General features: G+C 43.3%; 1 protein-coding gene across 7 annotated transcripts in view; it reads right to left on the reverse strand.

Moving 5' to 3' along the window:
- Positions 1 to 22,185, reverse strand: part of TFAP2B (transcription factor AP-2 beta) — a 65,145-nt gene that overhangs the window by 14,562 nt on the left and 28,398 nt on the right. For all 7 annotated transcript variants that reach the window (XR_014166937.1, XR_014166938.1, XR_014166939.1 and 4 more), the window contains 3 exons: positions 19,334 to 19,553; positions 13,997 to 14,115; positions 9,089 to 9,230 (listed from right to left, as the gene is read on the reverse strand). Coding sequence is in view for 4 of the 7 variants with exons in the window: in XM_081906377.1 (XP_081762503.1) it covers positions 9,089 to 9,230; positions 13,997 to 14,115; positions 19,334 to 19,553 (481 nt within the window). In the remaining 3 variants the exon portion in view is untranslated. The remainder of the gene's footprint in view (positions 1 to 9,088; positions 9,231 to 13,996; positions 14,116 to 19,333; positions 19,554 to 22,185) is intronic.

Here is a 22,185-nt window from a genome sequence, read left to right on the forward strand (position 1 = left end):
AGTAGTAGTAGTAATAATAATAATAATAATAATAATAATAATAATAATAATAATAAATTAATTAATTATAATTCAGCAGCCACTCTGGGTGGCTTCCAACAAAATATTAAAATACAGTAATTCATCAAACATTAAACGCTTCCCTAAACAGGGCTGCCTTCAGATGTTTTCTAAAAGTCTGGTAGTTGTTGTTCTCTTTGATATCTGGTGGGAGGGTTTTCCACAGGACGGTTGCCACTACCGAGAAGGCCTAGTTCCCTGTAACCTCAGAACTGCAATCATAGGTTGCTATTCATCTCCCATTGAACTAAGAAGCATTATAATTTGCACAGTTTATAAGCTTAGTTTAAAAGGCAGCTGAAGGAGAAGAGGGGAAAGGCTGGAAAAAGAACGGTGAGTGGGAAAGCATCCTTTCCCCACCCTTGGAAACTCATCAAGCTGCTGTACAGTGGTACCTCGGGTTACATACGCTTCAGGTCAGAGACTCCACTAACCCAGAAATAGTACCTTGGGTTAAGAACTTTGCTTCAGGATGAGATCAGAAATCGTGCAGCGGTGGCGCGGCAGCAGTGGGAGGCTAATGTTAAGAACAGTTTCAGGTTAAGAACGGACCTCCAGTTCTTAATCCAAGGTACCACTGTACTTGGAACTGGGTGTGGAGAGGATAGCTGGCTGCTGAAAAGGATACGGTGGTGGGCAGCCTGGGGATGCTACATCCACCTTGGGTCTGCCCATAAAAAACAAGCCTAAAAGACTAGGCAATGTCAGCAGCAGTTTCTAGGAACCTTCCTCTTTATGAGATTTTTGTGGGACAGATATGAGTTTGTTTGGGCCCTGGGTGAGAGCCAGGAATCAGAGAGGAGATGACATCGGTTTATAGTATTCGTAATTTTGTATCAAAGTAACATTTTAATATTGTAAAATTTGTTGTATGTTGTTGCTTTGATTTTCTGTACAACACATAGCGATATTCTTATATATTAAGTGGTATAAAATCAATAAATCGTGTCCTCCCTAAAGGAGGGCACGTGCTGCGGTGAGACCTGGAGACCAAACTCCTGTGTTGTGGGTGGGTAAGATTGGACAGCCACAACACCCCATTGGTAAGTCCCTCAATGTTGGGTTCAGTCTGGCCAATGGGGCACAATCCAAACAGATTGAGGGACCTAGATATACCTATGCACGTGACCCAGAACTTCCTCTTTCGGCTTGTGCATTCAGAACACCTGTCCACCTCTCCCTACTTTTAGGGCAATTTTGTGATTGACCTTGCTATGCTGTTGTGTGTCGTCTGTCGTTGGGACAGGGGCACGGCAGGAATTTTTCCCACTTGGCTGATTGGCTGTTGCCATTTGGGTTTCGCCTGCTGGGTAGCAAATCGTCACAACTTGTAAGGTTGCGGATAGGCTCTGGTTCAGGTGATAGGGATGGGAGAATGGTCTCACCATCCCTACATGAAGGGTATTCCATTAAAGGAATCCAGGGACTCAACTGGTTTGGTCAACCCCCGAGAGGGGGTTGTGCCCATGCCTGAGTCCAGGGGGGCATCTGGGTGGTGAACATAGTCTGTTCCCGGCTTTTCACCTACCCAGGTGTTCACCCATGGCTGGCCTTTGCTGGTGCCCTGGGTCAGTGCTGCCTATAAGGGTGTAGGGAGCTAGTCAAACCGGAGCCTATGCAGCCACTCACCTTCTGTAATCAATAAAGTTGTGGCCTAAATTCTGCCCAAAACCAAAACTAAAATTTGAGACAAGTGTGACTTTATTTAGGGGGGAGGTCTCTGGGTCTGAACATGCAAATAAGCCAGCTGCCAGGGCAAGCCCCAAAGGTCTTCTGTGTGTACACACACACACACAGTAGAAATCTGAAAATTTAGTTTAGTTTTACAATTGTAGTCATTCTTCACCATCGTTGTTACAACCTACAGTCTAGAGTCTAAATGAACACATAAAAATAAATATATTAAGAGCCCTAGTTTTGGGGGGCACGTCTTCAAAGGCCTTGACAAATGCAGAAATAACCAGCACCCATTCCGTCAAGCCCACATTTTACAGTGGGCCCGTGACCACGTTTTATGAATAAGCAGCCCAAGTGGTACAAGTATTCTTGAGGGCATGTGATGCAAGTGGTGTACTCTAGGATGTCTTGATAGGAGAGGCAATGTGGCACTGCTGCTGCTGGAGTATTGATTTGCCATGTGAAGAACCCTCATTCAAAATGTTGCTCAGCCATGAATTCTTCTGAACAATTCACTACTTCTCAGCCTACTAATCTACCTCATAGGGTTGTCGGAAGAGGAAAATAAGATTGTCAATTGTAAGAAAAGGAAAATGTCGCTTTTTCATAAAAGGTCAGAAGGCCTCAAACAGTTGCAACACCTGGGTAGAAGGTTGCAACAGCTAAAAAACTGCAGACTCGCTTGGGTGCTTGGGGTTAGAACACCGGAAAACAGGGTGGCTTGCTGCTAGAATGTGGTTTATCTAGACACTTCAGTAGGGTAGGACTCGTGTATGCCTAAGGGGTGGTCGGGATGCGGCTTTATTGCTTGGGTAGATGTGTGAGAACATAGGAACACGCTTCCTTATTTCAGCAAAAGTAATTAAGGGTAATGGTCCCTGAATTCAGGGGAATGGGAGATGTCAACAGGGGAGGAGATTTTAGTATTTAAATTAGGAGGTTGTGATAGGCTGTAACCCAGTGGAGGACAGGGGAGAGAACTTTTCACTCAAAGGAAGGTGATATAAACTTGTGTTTTGCTGAATTTGGGTGTGCCTGCTTTGGACACCCATCCTTGCAAGCAATTAATGAACCTTTGCTGCTTCACCAACTTTGCTCAGACTTTATTTTAAGGGTCCATCCCAGGACCCCGAGTCTTGGGACAGGTGTTTTATATCCAACATCACTGTACATCAACCTGAGATCCCTGGTGAGCTTCAGTTACTGTCTGTTGACAGGAAACACTTTTACATTTCCTTTTTACATTTACATTTTGCTTTTACATTTGTAACACTACACATCTACCTTTCATTACTTTTCCTCTCTTCCCTACTCCCACTATTTTTCTTCTGTCTCTGAGAAACTAAACACACACAAATAAGTAAAACAGCAGTGCTAACTCTGATGCGGCTCAATGCCCAACACAGCTTAGGACACAGTTGAAGTCCAGTGCGGTGAACATTATGTGCTACTACACAGACCACTATAGAGCATGAAAGCAAAAACCACACCAGGATAAACCAGGAAGAATGCTTTAGCACATGATGAAAAAAAGATTTTAAAACCATGGGGATATTTTATTCATTGTTCAGTTATGGGCAAGATGATGGGAAGATAATTAAACGTGTTCAGAACGGTAAGCTCTTCTATTGTATAAGACTTCTATGGTATAATAGGAAGCAGCCCCATAAAAATATGGCAAATGTGGGGTGACAAGGCGGGGGGGGGCAAGAGTACAAATCCCTCATCAAATTGGACTGTCTGCTGCATTTGCCGTAGTAATATATGTTCTGAAAACCGTCATCATTTTGCTGTTCCAAAGCCAAAACCACCAAAGAACATTCAAGAAAAAACATTATGTATAGTGCTACGTTTCCATACCTTTAATGGAAAGGCGGGCACATTTTATTAATTAATTTATTTGTTATATAGGAGAAAAAAATCCTCACCTCTGCGGAAATTACAACGCTAGTTTCCATCCCCTGTTTCTAAGACTCCACTAGCTGATAGGTAGGCACACAGATGTTTACAACCTTGCCTTTCTATACACCACTATTTGGCCACATTGGGGCCACTGACAAAGATCCACTTCAGGTACAGTAGCAAAGTGTGTGACAAGTAAAGTTAAACCCTTTTTCTAAATGCAATGCAGCTAGCGAATATATGACACATGTTTGATTAAAGCAGACAAATGGATACAATCTACAATCTGGAATGAAATCCCATCTAACTTATTTACTGAGGCAGGGTACTGTGTGTGGGGTGTATTATTGCTAGAGCAGTCAAGTTCCATATTTTCCTGTTGCCTAGAATGGACACACAGGGGAATGTGGCTCCAGACAAGAAGGACTTCCTGTCGTACCTGCTCTGGATTCTCCTCCCCTGTGTGTGACCAGGCAGGTGGGCAGGGCCCTAGCTGACCAGATAAAAGGGCTGGCTACGCAACCATCTCTCTCTTGGACTTGTACTCTCTTACTCTTGGACTTTTGCTCTTCTGGCTCTTAGCCAGTGCATGGCTCAACCTTCACATAGGATGGAGCCCACAAGCAGAAAGTCTGATATGCAGCTCAGACTTCTTTTCACTGTAACCACGTGATAAAGTCTGCCTTTGGATTACTGCTGTGAACTGAATGTGAGTAACACTTTATTCTTACTTTTAAAGAAGACTGTGATGTGTTATTATTATTTTAAGAGGAGAAACTTACCAGGAACAATCCAGACTGGACAAACCAGACTGGATTGCTTAATTAAAGGATTCTAACAAATCATCAATTTGCTTCCAATAAGTTGCAAAGGGAATGTGCTCTGCTGTTTACTCACTAGTGTGAGTGAGGAGGGATAATATCAAAACAATATATCCTCTCCTACCTTCCTGAACATTCCCACACCATGATCCTTTAAAGCCCATGGATTTCACCCAAATCTATTTATCATACAAATGGTTAGAAATAAAGTGCAAGACTGCTGAATACATATTGACCTTCTAAACAGAACAAGATGAACTTGTGGCACTTTAAAACTAATAAATTCATTATGGGAAAAGGTTTTATGGGCACCAGTCCACTTCGCCAGATGCATGAAGGGTTATCGTGAAGTATACATACACAAGTGGAGTGGAACTGTAAACATTCATGTCAAAAGGGGGGGAATGCAGAAAATACAGATTGTGGTAATTGACAGCAGCCATTCACAAAGAAGTCTGTTGCTAACACAAATTTCTTAGCATTGCTAAGCCAAGAAATGTTGTATGATTAAACAAAAAACATTTGCCCCAATTCATGACAAATGAGAGAAGAGTTCACAATCAGACATAAATGGTGTGAAGTAGTCAGGTAGTTATGTTAGGCACAGAGCCATATTATAATAGGATGGTCCAGCTGTGCAGTCCTGAAACTGAAAGCAGATCAAATGTTTCAGATGATGGAAAAAGTTCTTGTATGTGCGTCTTATCCATTAGGAAACAAAAGGAGAGAAAAGTAGAAATGTCAAATTTGCAGGCCAAATATTTTTCCATCTTCAAAGAGCAAAGGCTCTGTGAACAATTAAAGTTCTGGGACATTAATATCTTTTGACCCTGCGGAAAAGGGCAATCAAATTCCAATCACGTCTAAAAAACATCTGGACAAATTTGAGCAAATGATTTTTCAGCCATCCATATATTTCTTTAAATTACGCTGTCAACGGAGAAAGCCACATCCTAGGGCACGAAATAAATGAGATCTGTTTGAGGCCTGCCTGCAAGAAAGAACGTGTGTGGGGGGGAAACAGGCAGCCCTACACTACTAAAGGCCTAAGCCTGCCATAAAACACCAAACAATATGGCACAGGAGCCAAAGGGAGGCATAAATCAAACAAATAGAAAAGCTATTGTAAAAGTTTCAATGAGCTAGAGAGAGACATCTAAATATAGCAGCAGATTTAATATTCCACCCCCCTGCTGCCCCCCAAGCTGCTGCTGTAAAAGCGTCAGATATATGGATGATTAACAGTAAACATTGGAAGGCGTGGGGTGAAATTTATTTTTTGTCATCTTGGATGGATAGCCAAGAATCCTATGGAAATCAACTTAAGAATTTTCTGCTGACAGGGGGTTAGGCCCAAGGTCACCCTTCATAGGGAAAGATGGGTTGACAAAGAAGGGAGTCATGTTATGCCAATTTTGGCAAACCAATTTTGCAAAAATTAATGCAACGAGTACATTTCATCTGTTGGCATGAGAATGGTAATGCAGTTTTACCATTTGATCCATCACAACGTACATTTCCTCCCACACCATTAAGCAACCTTGCAGCCATGCAATAAGTGTGAGCTGAATGGTGTATTTCACTCAGGTTGAAGTGACGGCACAATCCAATGCCAGCTCCTTCATCAAGGCCAAAACCCCAGAAGTCAAGCTTAAGACACATCCTTGTCCACACTAAACTGCACCTGGACCTTAATGTCATCAGCTCAGCCTCTTACAGTGACAAGAAGGGATGTCCCTGGTATACGCATTGCTGTGGGTTTTCTAGAGCAGTTGCTCTGAGTGCAGCATAGTTTCTAGAGCACAGCTAGGGAACTTGTAACCCTCTAGATGTTGCTGGACTATGTCTCCCATGATCCCCAACCATTGGCCATGCTAGCAGGGACTCATGGAAACTTGAGTCCAACATTTGGAGGGCCACAGCTTCCCCACCATTGTAGGAAGTAACACTGTAGGAACCCTACACACAAAACTCATGGCTGGCACCATCTTCAACTTTTATCCCCCATCCACATGGATCTGACAATGCCTGGATGCAGGAACTGTGTCTGGCCAATTATTTGTTTCCTTCTAACCCAAATATCAATCAGACAAGAAAGCAACATTTTGGCATCTTTCGTCTTGCCCACACATATTTCTAGAACAGCAAGAGAAGAGGCCACTAGCAAGTGACTAATGCATTGATACAGAAACAGTCAGTCCTTAGTTTTTTCACCACAGGAAAAGGACTGTGTCTAGCCCTCACACAATCGCTTTCACCATGGCTACACAACTATTGTCTTCCACTGCGGGAGGCAGTGGAAGACAGAAGTGCCTGGCGTGCTCTGGTCCATGGGGCCACAAAGAGTCGGACACGACTAAACGACTAAACAACAACACACAACTACTAGGCCCACCCAGTTAACAGTATCACATCTCCAGGTGGACAGATCTGCGCAACCAAACAGAACAGGATGAAACAGCAAGAATGTGCAACACCATCCTGAATTAACTTTATCTGAACACAGATGAAATGGGAAAATGTACACATGCAGATAACAGCGGAGTCACTCGGAAGAAATTTGGAAGCACAGGAATCAAATCTCACTGCAGCTATTGCAAAAATATGAATTGATTTTTTTGGTTGTTATTTTGGACCACATCAGGAGGGGGAAATTAAGCAAAGCAACAGCTACACAACCACCGTAGAGATAAATCCACTCACAGAATTGAAGATTCAAATTATTAGAGCCCAAGGAATACGGAAGTACAGGTGGGTTGTTAAAGAAATTGCAAATTAGCACAGAGAATGCTGTATTTAACACCCATTGAGAATTCAGGGGTAAATAGTATGACTTTTGGAAGTGATTTCATAAGCATGTGTGGGGAAGGCCCACTGGAATTGGTTTTCCATGTATTTCTGGGGGTGGGATGAATGGGAAATGATACCATCTGTCAAAATGTTGTGTTGCCTGAAATTGATTGTTAAATATGGAAGACCAACTGTGTCGATTCACAAAGTCAAGTCCTCAGAAGGTAAACATTTATACAGCACTTGGGGGTAGAATCATAGAATTGTTGAGTTGGGAGGGACCCTGAGGATCATCTAGTCCAACCCCCTGCAATGCAGGAATATGCAGCTGTCCCATATGGGGATTGAACCTGCACCACCATCTAACCAACTGAGCTATCCAGTTGAAAGGGCTTCACCTCTGGACCTTTCAAGTTTTGTGTATATCATATATTATCTCCCCTGAAGTCAAAGGGGCTTGTTTCTAAGTAAATACGCTAAAGATCAGAACTGGGGAGAGGGAGGGGGTGAAGGAAAAACACGCTGGATGGATTTAATGTCAGTTCTAACAGCCGCAGACAACACTAACCAAAACCAAAATATGGCTTCCACACGAAAACATCTTTTCAAATCACAGAAGCTGCCTTCAAGAGAGACACATCTGCATGCAGCAACTCACTATGTACAATTTTATCCACGCTACCTTATTCAATCCACACAACCTTCTTAAACAAAACACACACAGAAAAAGTTGTCTGATGCATTGCAATGAGCCTGTGGCCAACTGTTTTGAATGTTGATAGCTTCCATAATGCAAATATACTATAAACCTATAAACCTGAAGGCACAGATGTTGCTGGTTATTTCACATTAATAGGGCGCTCCTGGTCTTAGGAACCTCTCTTCTACAGCTTTTTGTTTTTCCGGTTTTACCTTTTTGTTCATTCTGACTCTCCCTTAATTCATCTGGTTTGTAAAAACCCTGCTTCTATCCAGAACCGGAGAAAGTCAGTCAATTGCTACTATAGAGACCCTTCTGACTGGCTTTGTGCCTTCCTTCCACCTCCACCCCCGGCCAACACTAGAGCACCTCAGCCAACCACTTTAGAATGGAAAAGAATGTCTAAGCAAACAAAACCCTACAATACATTTGGATTGTATTGCAGAAAATTGTTTGTTTGTGTTTGTTGATTTTATCCCGCTCATCTGACCGGGTTGCCCCAGCCACTCTGAGTGACTTCCAACAGAATATAAATGAACACGAAAAAACAGCAGACTTTAAAAGCTTCCCAATACTGGGCTGCCTTCAGATGTCTTCATGAGCCCGCATGGTACTGTATACAATACACATGCTCATTAAGTCACAAGAGCCTTCCTATTCAAGCCTTCAACCCCAGTAGGATTCTAATAATGAAAGGGAGACCATGTTCCCAGAGTCCTGGCCACACCACCTTTCATGTTTTGGAGGGGATGCCTTCACGCTACTAGTTTGCTGTAACATAAAATATTGTTCCACCTTGGGTGCTTCCTGGATGAGAGACCTCCTGGATACCATATATAAGCCACTTGGAGCTCTTTGGAGGGAAAGCAATATATCAAATGTAATAAATAACCCAGCAGTAGACAAATCTGAACTGAGCTTGATATGTGAACACTACCACAACGTATCTGTTAATCTGAAAATTATACCAAGGGGATAAAATCCACAGGGAGCAAAAGTTGTGACAGTGTGATCTGTTTTGTAATTTAAGATCTACTGATCCCACAAAAACAACCTGCTAAAGTATCAACATGAAACAACCAGTTTCAGGGTCAGAATGTTGAAAGCAAAGTATATTAAGTGAGTTATTCCTACTCACTTTGTGGCAAGCAGCATATTCTTCCTGGAGTGGAGATCAGTAGGGTCTGTATGCTGTCTGTTCAGGTACTCAGAAACAGCTTTGGCTGGGAACTCAGTTTCACAGATGTATCCAAAATCCCGAGCTAAATGTACAGCTTCTCCTGGGGAAAGATGAGCAGCTTTGATCATCACAGGTCAACCACATTGACACAAACCTTCTTAGCCAAGTGAATACTAACTGAATGAGACTGGCATATAGTCAGATCCTTAGATCTGTCAGACCAAAAACTAACTTTTCAGTTATCACGATCTTCTTCTTCAGTCATTTGCAGATGTCCTGCACCTTCATCCTTAGCATTGCATTAAGCCATTGGTCATACTGAACGTAGTAGAGTTCTAGAGCATTAAATGTCTGCGATCTGGGCTATGAAAGGGTAGCCAATATAACCACATCAGCTCAACTAGATGCTGGTTGAAGCTGTTAGCAAGCAGGTTGAATCACACAAACAGGGAAATGCACATTGTGCATGTCTACACAGCAAACCTGAATTAGTTATTCCTGTTGGGTTTCTATTCCTCTCACTGTGCAGATATTGTTTAAGATTGGTTCATCACATGTCTGTGTTATGCATTCCAGCATCGACGGTTGGAATCACGAGAGCGGATGTTTTACTGTATTTTACTGTGTTTCCATTTGTTTTTGCTTTCACTTCTGCCTTCTCTCCGAGGAAGACCAGAGAGAGGAGACATGTTTAATTTTGTTCTGCCTTATGCTTAATAAAGCAGCTTAGTGCTCACAACCTCAGCCTAGCTCTGACTGCGTTTTATCTCTGCTGGACTCTGGATGTGTGCTCAATGTCTCCAAGACTTGAGTCACTATAAATCGTCGGGGAAGGCTGTCAGAACTCCCTAGAGCTGCACGCTGATGGGAGGGACAGGCTGGAAACATTCCTGTCGTTTGCCTGGGGGTTGTCCATGCCCCTGGCCAACCCAACAATTCCATCCCCTGAAAGGTGTTCTATGATGAGAATCTAAAGATTCCTAATAAATCTACAGTTCCCAGAATTCTTTGAAGGAAGCTGTGACTGTGCCATAATAATGATATCACTTAGTAGTGGGGTCAGCCTTACACTAAGACTGAGATAAGAAGTAGTTTTACTCCCCAAGGTTGTGCTGGCAATACTGTGGAAAGAGCTGTTCAGCTAAGCACTTTGAAGCCCCATTTATTTCAATGGGAGAGATTGACATGCACACTTATTTCTTCTATTGAGAGCAGTCCAATTTTATAGCGCTTACTTTTGACTGAATTGTACCTTTGGAGTGCAATGCTGGGGAAAAATACAGTTGGGTTTTATTATTCTCTTTCCCAAGAATTATTTTTGAGCTCTTCATGTACACTTTCTTCAGACTGCTTTCTCTACCTTCGTTGCCCTCCTTCCCATAAAATTAATTGGCAAACAATTGAAAACAAACAGGCTTGCACACTTGTTGTAACACCTTCTTTTAATAGGCCAGAGTCCAGGAAGCGAAAAACAGTGTTCTAGACTCTCATAGCATTGTAGGTTCTCTAATAAGTAGAGCTGGAAGAGAAATTCAAGCAAAAAAAGGAGTTCCTTCTTCCCCTGTGGTAGAAGACTTGGATACTGATTGAGCAAATCGTCACTTAACATTCACAACTTGGAGAACATTCAAGACACCCGCCTATCATAAATACAAAGCAATAATGCTATTGTAAGAAGTTACAGACTGAGTTGCAGTTAGAAAGGATAAGGACTCAGGAGCTTTAGATCATTGGATGCTAGCATTATATTAGGGCTCCAAGTTGAGCTACGTCTTGTCTAGCCTCCAAACACAAATGCTCAGTCCTGAACTACATGAAAAATGGACAAGACATTTGTAGCACGCATTTTTCCTCCCTTGTTGCAAGTGAACTTGGGCATTCTGTTGATATGCAGGAATGGATAGTACAAAGTTCTCCAAACCTCCTGTTCCTCTAGTGTTATATTAGAAAATTTCCCTGCACAGCTCCCTTGCTCAACTGGATGCCAAAACTGTCCATCAAGAGTCTCCATATCTCCTAGGTGAGGGAGATGTGAAGGCTGTATTTACATTCAAATGTGGCTGTGGAGGACCATCAATTCTTTTTATGCACAACAGAAGTCGAAAAGCACCCTGTTAACATGAGTGAGCCCTACCCTAAGGAAGCAGAGTGCAAGTCTCAGGCTGGGTTCCTAAACAGAACTGAACCCCTAAACAAGCTACCAAAAAATACAACAGCAGACAGTCAACACATGTATACATTCTGTTGTTGTTGCTTGTTATGTATTTTGTGTTCTCATTTTGTATTTTGATATTTTTGACTGTGTTCCAGTGTAAAACATCATGTACTTCATCAATTGGTGCTTGCATCCCACTGAAATTTATCCCTTTGCCACTGAAAAATAAAAAATAGATACCTTCACTCACTACATCTCCCTCAAAATGTAGCATGTAGGATAAAATTCTGTGTACATGTATTCAGGAACAGTAAGGGCTTGTTGACATGGGAATTTATAGTGGATTTGTTGCTGCTTGTGGATGCAAGCTTTACAACATCTGCACAATGCTGTCCTTATCAAAATACCATCATTTAATTGGGAATGTTCTGTTTTACAAACAATCCTTAAGTCCAACCACAGTCAGTGGATTATAGCTATGGTATTGGGGCAATTATAATATTATAAAATAAGTTATTGTAAAATTCAAATACCTGTCCCTTTTCTGATTACTGATACCACACTGTAGTTTAAACCTAGTGGAGGAAGAGGAGGATCAAGGCGACCCCAGAGACTGTTACCTATAAAAACAAATATGTCTAATAATCCTAATGACACATTATTTTGAAAAGCAAAGGAAGTGGGAGAGAAAGATGACCTTCATCAAATCTCCATTCACCATGGATGTTTAATTCTCCTTATGAAACTTACAAGATAAAGACCAGACTCCCTGCCCCTTGTGGATCCTGAACAGTGATGAATGAAACATTTTTGCCACAGGCAATAAAATGGAAGAGCCGTGGAAGAGAGTGGGATATTGCTGAAGCAGCTGCTAATTCAGTAGGATAGGCCAAGATATAGTTCTTTAAGGGAAACTGTTTGGCTTGCTCAGCAACAATTTTGTGTATTTTGTAATGCATCTCACTCCAATATTCACAAACACAAATGCATCTCACTCTAATAGTTGCATGCACAATTCTAGTTCCCTGTTAACTTTGAGAATTCCTGAAGGAAGGATAATAACAGGAAGATTTAAAGAAGGAACTATTGGAAACTCAAGGCAGTAGAAACATAAGATGATTAGAGCCCCACTGAACTTGAAGCATGGGAAGCCCCAACAAAAATTTATAATTTGGCAGAATATTTGGATTATATGATATGTATTTGTATAATTTTGAATACTTAATATGATCTGATTGGATTGTTAAAATGGAAATTTTAATAAAAATTATTTTTTAATAAAAGAGAGAGAATTCCTGAAGCACTTGAATAGGGTTTGGGTGGAGTTATACTCTTACATCATGGTCCAACACAGAAATGACACCTGAGTAATGCATGATGAACTGTAATCATACAGTATCAGCAGTTTATTATGTGCAAGTTTGCTGTCCATCTCAATTTTAAGGGACCTCTCCTCTCCATTTTCTGTGATCATTTCCTATTTACTTTATAAACTCCAAAATATCTTCACTTCTCATTAAATGTCTCTCCTGAAATGGACCTTCATCATCATCATTATTTTAACAATAACTTAGGAACCAGGAAATTGAGTGATATCTTGCAGATCCAAACAGAAGCAGAATTTTGTCAAGTAACTAGCAAAGGCCTCTGGTACCAATACCTTTATTCCTGAAGTAGGTATGCTGACTTTTCTAATGGCTTCATTCAGGTTTACAGCTTAATCACATTCAAATAACCAGATTTTGGAACCCTCAAGTCAATAATTACATATAGTATACTAATGATACCCAGTGGTGTTTTTTTAATTCTGCTTTTGAAAGAATTCTGTGAATCCTTATTAGTGTCAGATACAAGTATTTGTCAAGGGGAAGCCTCCAATTCTTCTCTGAGCCAGCATGCCTCTCTATAACCCAGAACTAATTTTTCCACAAAGCACAGTTCTATCCACATTGACTGGGGCCCAGCCACTGAACACTGAAGGGATTACTTGCAAGTAAGTATGCATAAGATTGGGAGCTTTGTCTGGAATCTAGCAGCAACTCCCCTTTCTCCTCTGCAACCCTGAAATAATACCCCAACAAACACACACAGAGAGAGCGCAATTGCAATAGAAAGCTCCCACTAGCATCAATGGAGTTCCATTGGTATTAACTTCATAATAAGACAACCTTCCCCCACCCTCCCCTCCAAAAAAATTCCACCCATGTTTAAAATTTCTGTTTTTATATTCTCCTCCACCCCGAGGAAGAGTTGCTGCTTAACTCAAACGTTCACACGGCACCTCTTGGTATATTAATTTACTGTTCTTGGGTCTGCACAGTTGCCTTTCAGAAGCATCTCAATGCCAGTTCCCAACACCTCTTGGGATGAATTCGGTTGTGACCCCTGGGCTGGTCCGATCAGAGGCGTGCTGATTCCAAAGCACATCTCGCTGCCCTCAGTGGGACTCACTCCGAAGCACAGGCTGAAGTCAAGCCATTTCGGATGGCGAGATCTACACCAGAGTGGAGATATGGGCCGAGCTTCATGATGCTTGAGGTCTTTGTTCTTTATTAAGCACCCCTGCTTCCTGCGTGCCGGAGCTTCGGTGCTACCCCGGCAACGATTTCCACTCAATGCACGAGCCGCGTGCGAAATGTCCCCGCTCCCCCGCCCTCGAGAGCCGCCCGGGGGCGCCGCGGGGGGAATCCGCGCGGGCCGTGTCTGCTTACCTTCCACCAGGGAGGTGAGTAAGGTGACATTTGCCGCTTTGCGCCGGCCGGCTGGCAAATTCAAGCCGATTTTTTCTAGCCTCTCTCGCAACGATCTGCCCCCGTTTTTCGATTTGGCTCTGCAATGGCAAAATGGGGGGGGGGAGAAGGTGCTGATTCGAAGCTGAAGGAATGTTCCCAGGAAAGAAACTTTTTTTTGGGGGGGGGGAGCAACTATGAGGCAGATCCCCGGAGCTGGAAGGGGCTTTAGCGCGCGTGACTGTGTCTGAATTGCAGCTGACTGAGGAAGTTCTAGCAGACAAAATTGAGAAACTGGGAGGGGGGAGGGAGAGAGAAGTAATGAGAGACAGACAGGTAACGAGGAAGGAGAGAGAGAGAGAGAAGGAGGGGAGAGTGGGGGAGGGAGAGAAGCAATGAGACAGACAAATCGAGAGATGGGCATTGGGGAGGGGGAGAAAGGAGAGGGGAGGGGAGGGAGGACGAGTTATGCTGAGGGATCACAGAATTGTAGAGTAGGAAGGTGTCCCAAAGGGTCATCTAGTCCAACCCCCCGAAACACATGACTCGCTGGTACTGGTTGGACTCTGCACCAGGAAAGCAAAGGGAGATGGGCTGGTAGCCCCAACCAAGGCACCAGCAACTCGATTCCATGATTTTTTATTTGAGCACCGGTTTCATTGTGACTTGCTCCTAGTAAATGGCTAGATCATGTGCATAGCCAAGGGAGACAGGGGGCTGGTGGGCAGCTGCCCCCAATCAATAAAAAATCAATAAAAATACATAGCTAATTGCGGTTCTGCTCCACCCCAGCAAAAGGCCGGCCTCCCCCCTTAACAAAAATCCTGGCTACGCCCGTGGGGTAGATTATTAGTTTTGAGGAAAAGCAAATGTCTAGCCTTGAGAAACACCTCCGTGGCCCTAAAACTGGAAAGGTGGAAAGGTCAGAGAAGTAGGAGATCAAGACTTCCAGGATACAGGTGGCTGTGGAGAGGGGAGTGACCGCTTGTACAACTGCCCTCAGCAACGCAAAGTTTAGTATTGGTTCTGAGTGTGTGTCTTTTAATTGCAGCTGGCAACCTTATGACCAATTTAAATATATTTGCCTATTATTGAAATCTCGGTATTGCAGGCACATTTTAACAATATCTACCATTCCTTTTAGAAAAAGACCTCTTATCCATTTCCGCAACATACCACAAATCAAAAAAGCCCACAGAACTGGCAGGCCTGCTTTTTAAAAACGAGTCCTCTCCAATTAAAAGTGGGCCCCATTGAAGGAATGGAAGCTTTCACCAGTTGATCTAGCAATTAAAAGATTGCTGCTTTCCATTCATTTGACAATAGCCACAGACTCTCGTCTTGCAATGACAGAGGAAGACCCCACCTCTACTTCTGGACTTCACTTCTTCATCAAGCAAATGGCAACCATTGGCCAGGATGCATGTGTGCATAGATGGATGCATGCTGAAGACCACATGCCCAAGCTTCACACAGACTGAGGAGGCCTCAGTTTTACCTTTAATATCCATGGCTATTAACCCACCTAGAAATGACACATTGTCTCATACTACAGGGGGGAAAGTCGGAGGGGACGATAAGAAGGAAAGGGCTTACTCTGCAACTGTGAACATCTTACATTAGAAATGTGATTTCTGCACTGTTTCCCACCCTCTCTTCTGAAAGACATACCAGCCACCCTGTGAAATAGAGCTTCACACCCTTTCTTTACATGTAAAGAAAGAGATGTTAGGATCCTAGGCCAGCTTGAGAAGATCTATCAGGAAAGCTAGAAGGTTGTCTGCATACTCAACTCATGGGTACTTATTCCTTTTCCTGAAGTCAAATTAGGTTTTAATATTAGCTGGTGTGGTGCCATCCAGATGTTGGACTACCATCAGTCCCAGCCAGCATGATGGGTCAGGGATGATGGGTGTTGTAGTCTAGCAACATCCTGATGACACCATGTTAGGCTTCAGTTGCAAAAGCAGCACTGTGGAGTCTGGCCAAAGGCCTATATCAGGGGTCGGCAACCTAAGGCCCATGGGCCACAAGCGGCCCATGGGGGTCGTTTAACTGGCCCATGGACCCCCGCCGCCCCCTAAGGGACCCCTGCCACCTGCTTGGTTGGTTCCAGTGAGCCGTGCTAAACTGGCGCGGAGCAGAGCAGGGACAACCTTCCACGATGCTGGCCAGCTTCCCATTGGCTACAAGAAACTCCTGCAGCCAATGGGAAGCTGCACAGGCCTCCTCCGCGATGGAAGGAGCCCCGGAAATAGTGTTTGCGCATGCGTGTGTGCGCATACACACACACTACTGCCCACCACTCACTTTGCTGACTCCTGGCCTATATACCTAGACACCCCATTTCATAAAGTGGTGAACCAGATGCCAATCGAAAGTACATAAGCAGCAGACAAGGCCAATAGCCCTCTCCCTCTGGTAGTTTCCCCATAACTGTTCTTTAGCCATAACTGTTCTTTAGCCATGTTCAAATATATAAAAGGATGTCACATATAGGAGGGAGAAAGATTGTTTTCTGCTGCTCCAGAGAAGCGGACACGGAGCAATGGTTCCAAACTACAAGAAAGAAGATTCCACCTAAACATTAGGAAGAACTTCCTGACAGTAAGAGCTGTTTGACAGTGGAATTTGCTGCCAAGGAGTGTGGTGAAGTCTCCTTCTTTGGAGGTCTTTAAGCAGAGGCTTGACAACCATATGTCAGGAGTGCTCTGATGGTGTTTCCTGCTTGGCAGGGGGTTGGACTCGATGGCCTGTGTGGTCTCTTCCAACTCTATGATTCTATGATTCTAGAGGCATCATGTATTGTAGCGACTGATAGGCCTGCCCTCCATGAATTGGTCTCATCCCCTTTTAAAATCATCACCACATATTGTGGCAGTGAATTCCATAGCTTCAGTTTGGCCTGTGTGAAGAATGACTTCCGTCCGTCTGCCTGAAGCTTGCTTCATTTTGTTTGAGTACCATGGGAGAGGCGAAAAGACATCTCTATCCACTATCTCCACATCATAAATATTTGTGAACACCTCGCTCATATTCCTCGTTACTCACCCTTTTCTAAACTAAAAAGCCCCAAACACGGTATCATTTACTCCCAGGTGGGTTGCTGTGACCCAGTGATCATTTGGATTGCTCTTTCCTTGCAGTCTCATTGCCATCTGCAAACATGGTCACCTCACTGCTCACTTCTAACTCTAAATCATTTATAAACCATAAAAAAAATAATCCAGTCCCTATGCAGATACCTGTGAGGTCTTATACACCTGAAACATCCACTATGAGGACTGTCTATTTATTCTTATTCTCTGCTTCCTGTTCTCTAACCAGGTACCATCAGAGGAACCATCCTCCGATTCCATGACTGCTAGAGTTACGCAATATCTACCACTGTACACTTATTCAATGGCATTCTTAAAGAACCAGAGTTCAGGCTCAAATGAAGCCCTTACTGAAGAGATGTACCACATTAACTGAAAGTAAGGAGTGTTTCCATGGTGGGGTGTGAAGAGCAAACAGAGCCCCTGCACCAGGCCAGCCCTTACCACTGGAGCAACACACCCCACCATGGAAACACTCCTCAAGCAGCTTTGCTATATTTCCATGGAGGGGCATGGAGGGCGAACAGAGCCAGCTGTGGCAGGCCAGCCTTCACCACTGAAGTGATACCAGCCCCGAGCAGTGTGTCATTCCAATGGCTGGTGTTGCTTTGGGAGTGAGGGATGGCCAAGCGCAGTGGGCTTCTTCACCCTCCGCCCCGCTCCCACGCATCCAAGGGGACATGTGTCCGCCCCAGGAGCAGTGGGAGCACCCTTCACCGCTGGTAGATCATCACTCATTCCTTCTTCCCTGGCAGGAGGGAGGAAGCAGCATTTTGTGGTTGCCTCGTGTGACAAAATGTCTTGGGCCAGCCATGTGCCTTAGCAATTCTTACAACAACCTTTTAAAATAAGCCAGCATTATGAATTCATGGAGGGGGAAGTCAAGGTTGAAAGTGAGTGCTTTGCCTAAAAGAGATGGCTAACCTACAGCCCTCAGCATGTTGTTGTACTCCAACTCCCATCAGCCCTTGTGAACATAGCCAGTGTTCAAGGATGATAGAACTCATAGCCATAGCTGTCAACTTTGACAGCTATGCTCATAGCTCAGCAACATCTGGAAGAGCCCAGGCTAGCCACTGCTGGCCGAAAGCCACCTAATGTATTTTGACCCCTAGAATGCCTGGCTCACAACTTAACTCCATAAAAGAATTCCTTCCAGTAGCACCTTAGAGACCAACTAAGTTTGTTATCGGTATGATCTTTCGTGTGCATGTACACTTCTTCAGATACACTGAAACAAGTCAACAGACCCCCCCTCACCCTCTCACTATATATAAGGGTCTGGTGACTTCTTTTTCAGTGTATCTGAAGAAGTGTGCATGCACACGAAAGATCATACCAATAACAAACTTAGTTGGTCTCTAAGGTCCTACTGGAAGGAATTTTTTTTATTTTGTTGCGACTACGGCAGACCACCACGGCTACCTACCTGTAACTAGAACTTAACTCTAGGCTATTACAGTACAACAACTAAAGTGCTGAATATGCATACATTCTCTTATCATCCCTACCCTTCAAGTAAAACTTACTTAAAACAATGTTTAAAAAATAGATGAAAGCAAAAATAGGACATTTGAGATTTCAGTATTGCAGGGGAATTGACTACATGACCCTTGGTACCCTTTCCAACCCAATGATTCCATGATTCATGGTTATTGACAACAACAAATTAACATATCACAGGAAACAAAAATCAAAGAGCACCTGAGCAGGACAAGGTCCCAAAAGGACATGAGAGACTCGGTCGTAGGCAAGCCTTACTGGGGGAACACTCCAAAGATGGGGTGCAACAGCTGAAAAGAGGTTTTTTTCTCAGTTGCTACGTTCCTCATCTCCAAAGGCACAGCCACCCAGGCCCAGAAGATGATCTTAACATTTGGGTAGATTCATTTGGGAGCATTTTAAGTACTTGAATCTCAAGCTGTATATTGCTTTAAAGGATACGCTCCTGAACTTTGAATTGTGCCCAGTCTTTTAAGAACTGGTGAAATGTGTTGCACATGACCAGTCCCAGTCAAAAGCCTTACAGCCAACTGGTGTTTTTTTCTCAAGAAGTCCTCAGAGGCCCATGCATGCATAGTGGTAGCCAGACCGTTAAGTATATGTCCTATGAGGTCTTCTACATGCATCAACATCAACAGATACTCACATAGCTGATCCCTGTAACACCATGTAATAAATCTCACACATAAGCACACATATACCTATCCCAAGGGCTTACCTTCTAAGTACTCCTCCAAGAAGTGAGGCATTCAAACATTCTGGGGGTGAGAGGCGCCTTTGAACTTCTCCAACAGTTACTTTGTACTTGGAAGTTGAGCTGAGCAAGGAGAGCCGCCCAGGTACTGAACAAAATACTTCGCCTGTGTTCACAGACATGCCACCAAGGAAGCCGTCTTTGTTCATCATCAGGGAAGTTACAGATTTTGGAGGAACTGGAACTGGGGAGACAGAAAAGTAGGTGTGGGAAACAGCACACTTCAGGGACCGGCTCAGTCATAAGACCACATTTGCTCAACCAGAAGTCAGTCCCATTGATTCAGCACCTTTTGTTTGGATAGCTTACTGCTCAGAGTCATATGGGGGATCCCATCACAGGGATGGTTCTTATAGAGCTGCCATGACAGGCCCCAGTGTCACATCAGCAGTGTTTCACATAGAAAGACCCTTTGGGCATTATCCTCAGAACACGAGAGCTGCTAAACTGAGAGGGGCCAAAGGACCCCATCTAGAATGACAGTGAACAGAGTGGGAGCACCTGCCATGCAGCCTGACTCCATCCTTTACGGCTCACAGTAATGCTTGGAAGTCACTCTACGACTAAGCTATGGGCAGAGGAGCTCCTTTCCAGGACAGTGTGACTCTTCTTTCAGGAAGGAGCAACTGTGGCATAATAATGAGGAGTCAGTCTTGGACATTAGGCATTTCCTACAACACAGAAAGAAGCCACATTGCTGAAGGTGATGTTGGCAAGAGTCCCATATTGCCTATGGAAAAGGACCACATGGCAAATTCTTTCCATGGAAGTAGTGAAAGGAGACATGCTGCAATGGGTCCCAGGACAGCAAGGTGAACTTGGAAGGGAAGGGAACACAACCCATATGGAAAAAGTCAATACCTACAATACTACCAGACTTAACATCACTGTTTCCTATGCAATTAATAGCTCACATATTTTGTTCTCCTAGATACTAAGTCTCCAGTATAATGCAAAGATGGGTCATTCTAAGATCTCCAAAAGGGATCACCTAAAAACTCAGAAGAAGGAAGGGGTGCACTGAAAGTTGGCATACTGCCTTTACATGTCTATCAGAAAACATTCAGCTGCCATGGGGTTGGGCTGGAAAGCCTTCTCCACAAGCAGAAGCTGCCAACTAGTTTTCTTGCACAATTCCTAGTAAATACCTACATAATAGTCAGAAATGCAATAGATTAAGGGTGCCCCCCCATGCCAGGACAAGATTTTGATCATTTTATATCTACCTATTGGGTGCTAGTTTTACTTACTTATTTGCTTAATTATTCATAATCCACTGTGTGTGTGTGTGTGTGTGTGTCAGGGTAGAACATAAAAACACAATAGGCACAGGAATGGCAGTGGTGGAGGGGGGTGAGGAACCCCTCTCGTCACTGAGAAGCCAGGTTTAACAGGTGGATGTCTATGAAGGGAGCCAGCTTCTATTGGTCGACTTGAGTTCAGCAGAGTACAGCTGTTGTGTCCCAGTTTCGTTAATTTTTAAATCTGTGTTCATCTTAATTAGTTCATGAACTCTGAGTTTCCACTCTCTTTTAGGGTGACATGGAGCCAATGCCCTAAACCCTTACATGGAGTGGGAAGGGCATTTTACTAGATTTATAGAGTTGGAGGGACCTGAGAGATCATCTAATCTGCTGCTGTTGCTACAGCATCTTGGATAGGTGGCAATTAAGCTTTGGAAACCTCCAGTGAAGGAGAGGCCTCCATCTTCCAAGGGAGTTTCCCTAACACTTTGTCAAAATCACCAATATTGTAATTTCAACCCACTGCTTCAGGTCCTTTCCTAAAGCATCAGAAAATAAATTAGCTCCATGTTTTAAGATGCTTGTCATATCACCACCTCTTAATTGTCTTTTCCGGGCTAAATAGCATGTTAGGCCACACCTGCTGAAGCTAATTTTCTGCACGATATTTAGGGTGGGGAAGCCTCTCCCTGTTGTATTTAGTCACCCAGTCGTCTCTCTAACTCTCAAACCAACAATTGTATATCTTTCTCTGGACCAGTGACTGTTTCAAGCTTTTTCACAGATTAGATATTTAGAACACCAACCCATGAATCTATTAGTTTAATCCCAGGGTAGTTGCAACAATACTCCAATTAACCCTTCATAGATTCTTCCTTATCTCTAGGGAAGTTGCCCTGGTGTTTCTAAGTATATTTGTAATTATGTAGAAGCTGGAGACAGCAGGCGGCCTTTACTACAACCACATGGTAAAACAGAATATGTAACAAGGGCAATTAGAGATCTACAGCCTGACCCACTAACCCATTGAGCCAGAGAAACCTGTATGGAAAGCTCATTTAGGCACCATGAAGTGATTGGGACATCACATTCAAAAAAACACATTTTGGTTTAACTTGTTCCTGGATCACATCTATAAATACAGTTTTTAAAAAGAGGGAAGTAAGCTTTTGACCTGTTCAGTGTAGCTCCGTAGATTATTATGGACAAGCCAATGCAAAGGGGGGCATCAGTGTTCTTAATAATATTTGTGCGATGTCCAGAAAAAGCAGTCAAGTCCAGCATTTCCTGTTTGCTGGAATGAGCACTCAGAGTTTAGACTGGTCAGTAACTTCTCTCTCTATGTATAAACTGTAAGACACTTTGTGCACTGTATAAATAAATACTTATTACTCATAAATATTTGTTTCAATTTTTTTGTACTGATTCACAAATATAAAAAGGAAAGGAATCCAATGAATTGCTAAACTGGTACGCTTAGCAGCTGGATCATTTTTGCACTGGTTTCATAAAAACTTGTATATTTGGGGGTTTTTACCCTTTATCCTGGCTTGGAATTGATGAAAGCATTAT

Source organism: Podarcis melisellensis (genome assembly GCF_964234715.1).
Source record: "Podarcis melisellensis genome assembly, chromosome: 3".
NCBI lineage: Eukaryota > Metazoa > Chordata > Lepidosauria > Squamata > Lacertidae > Podarcis > Podarcis melisellensis.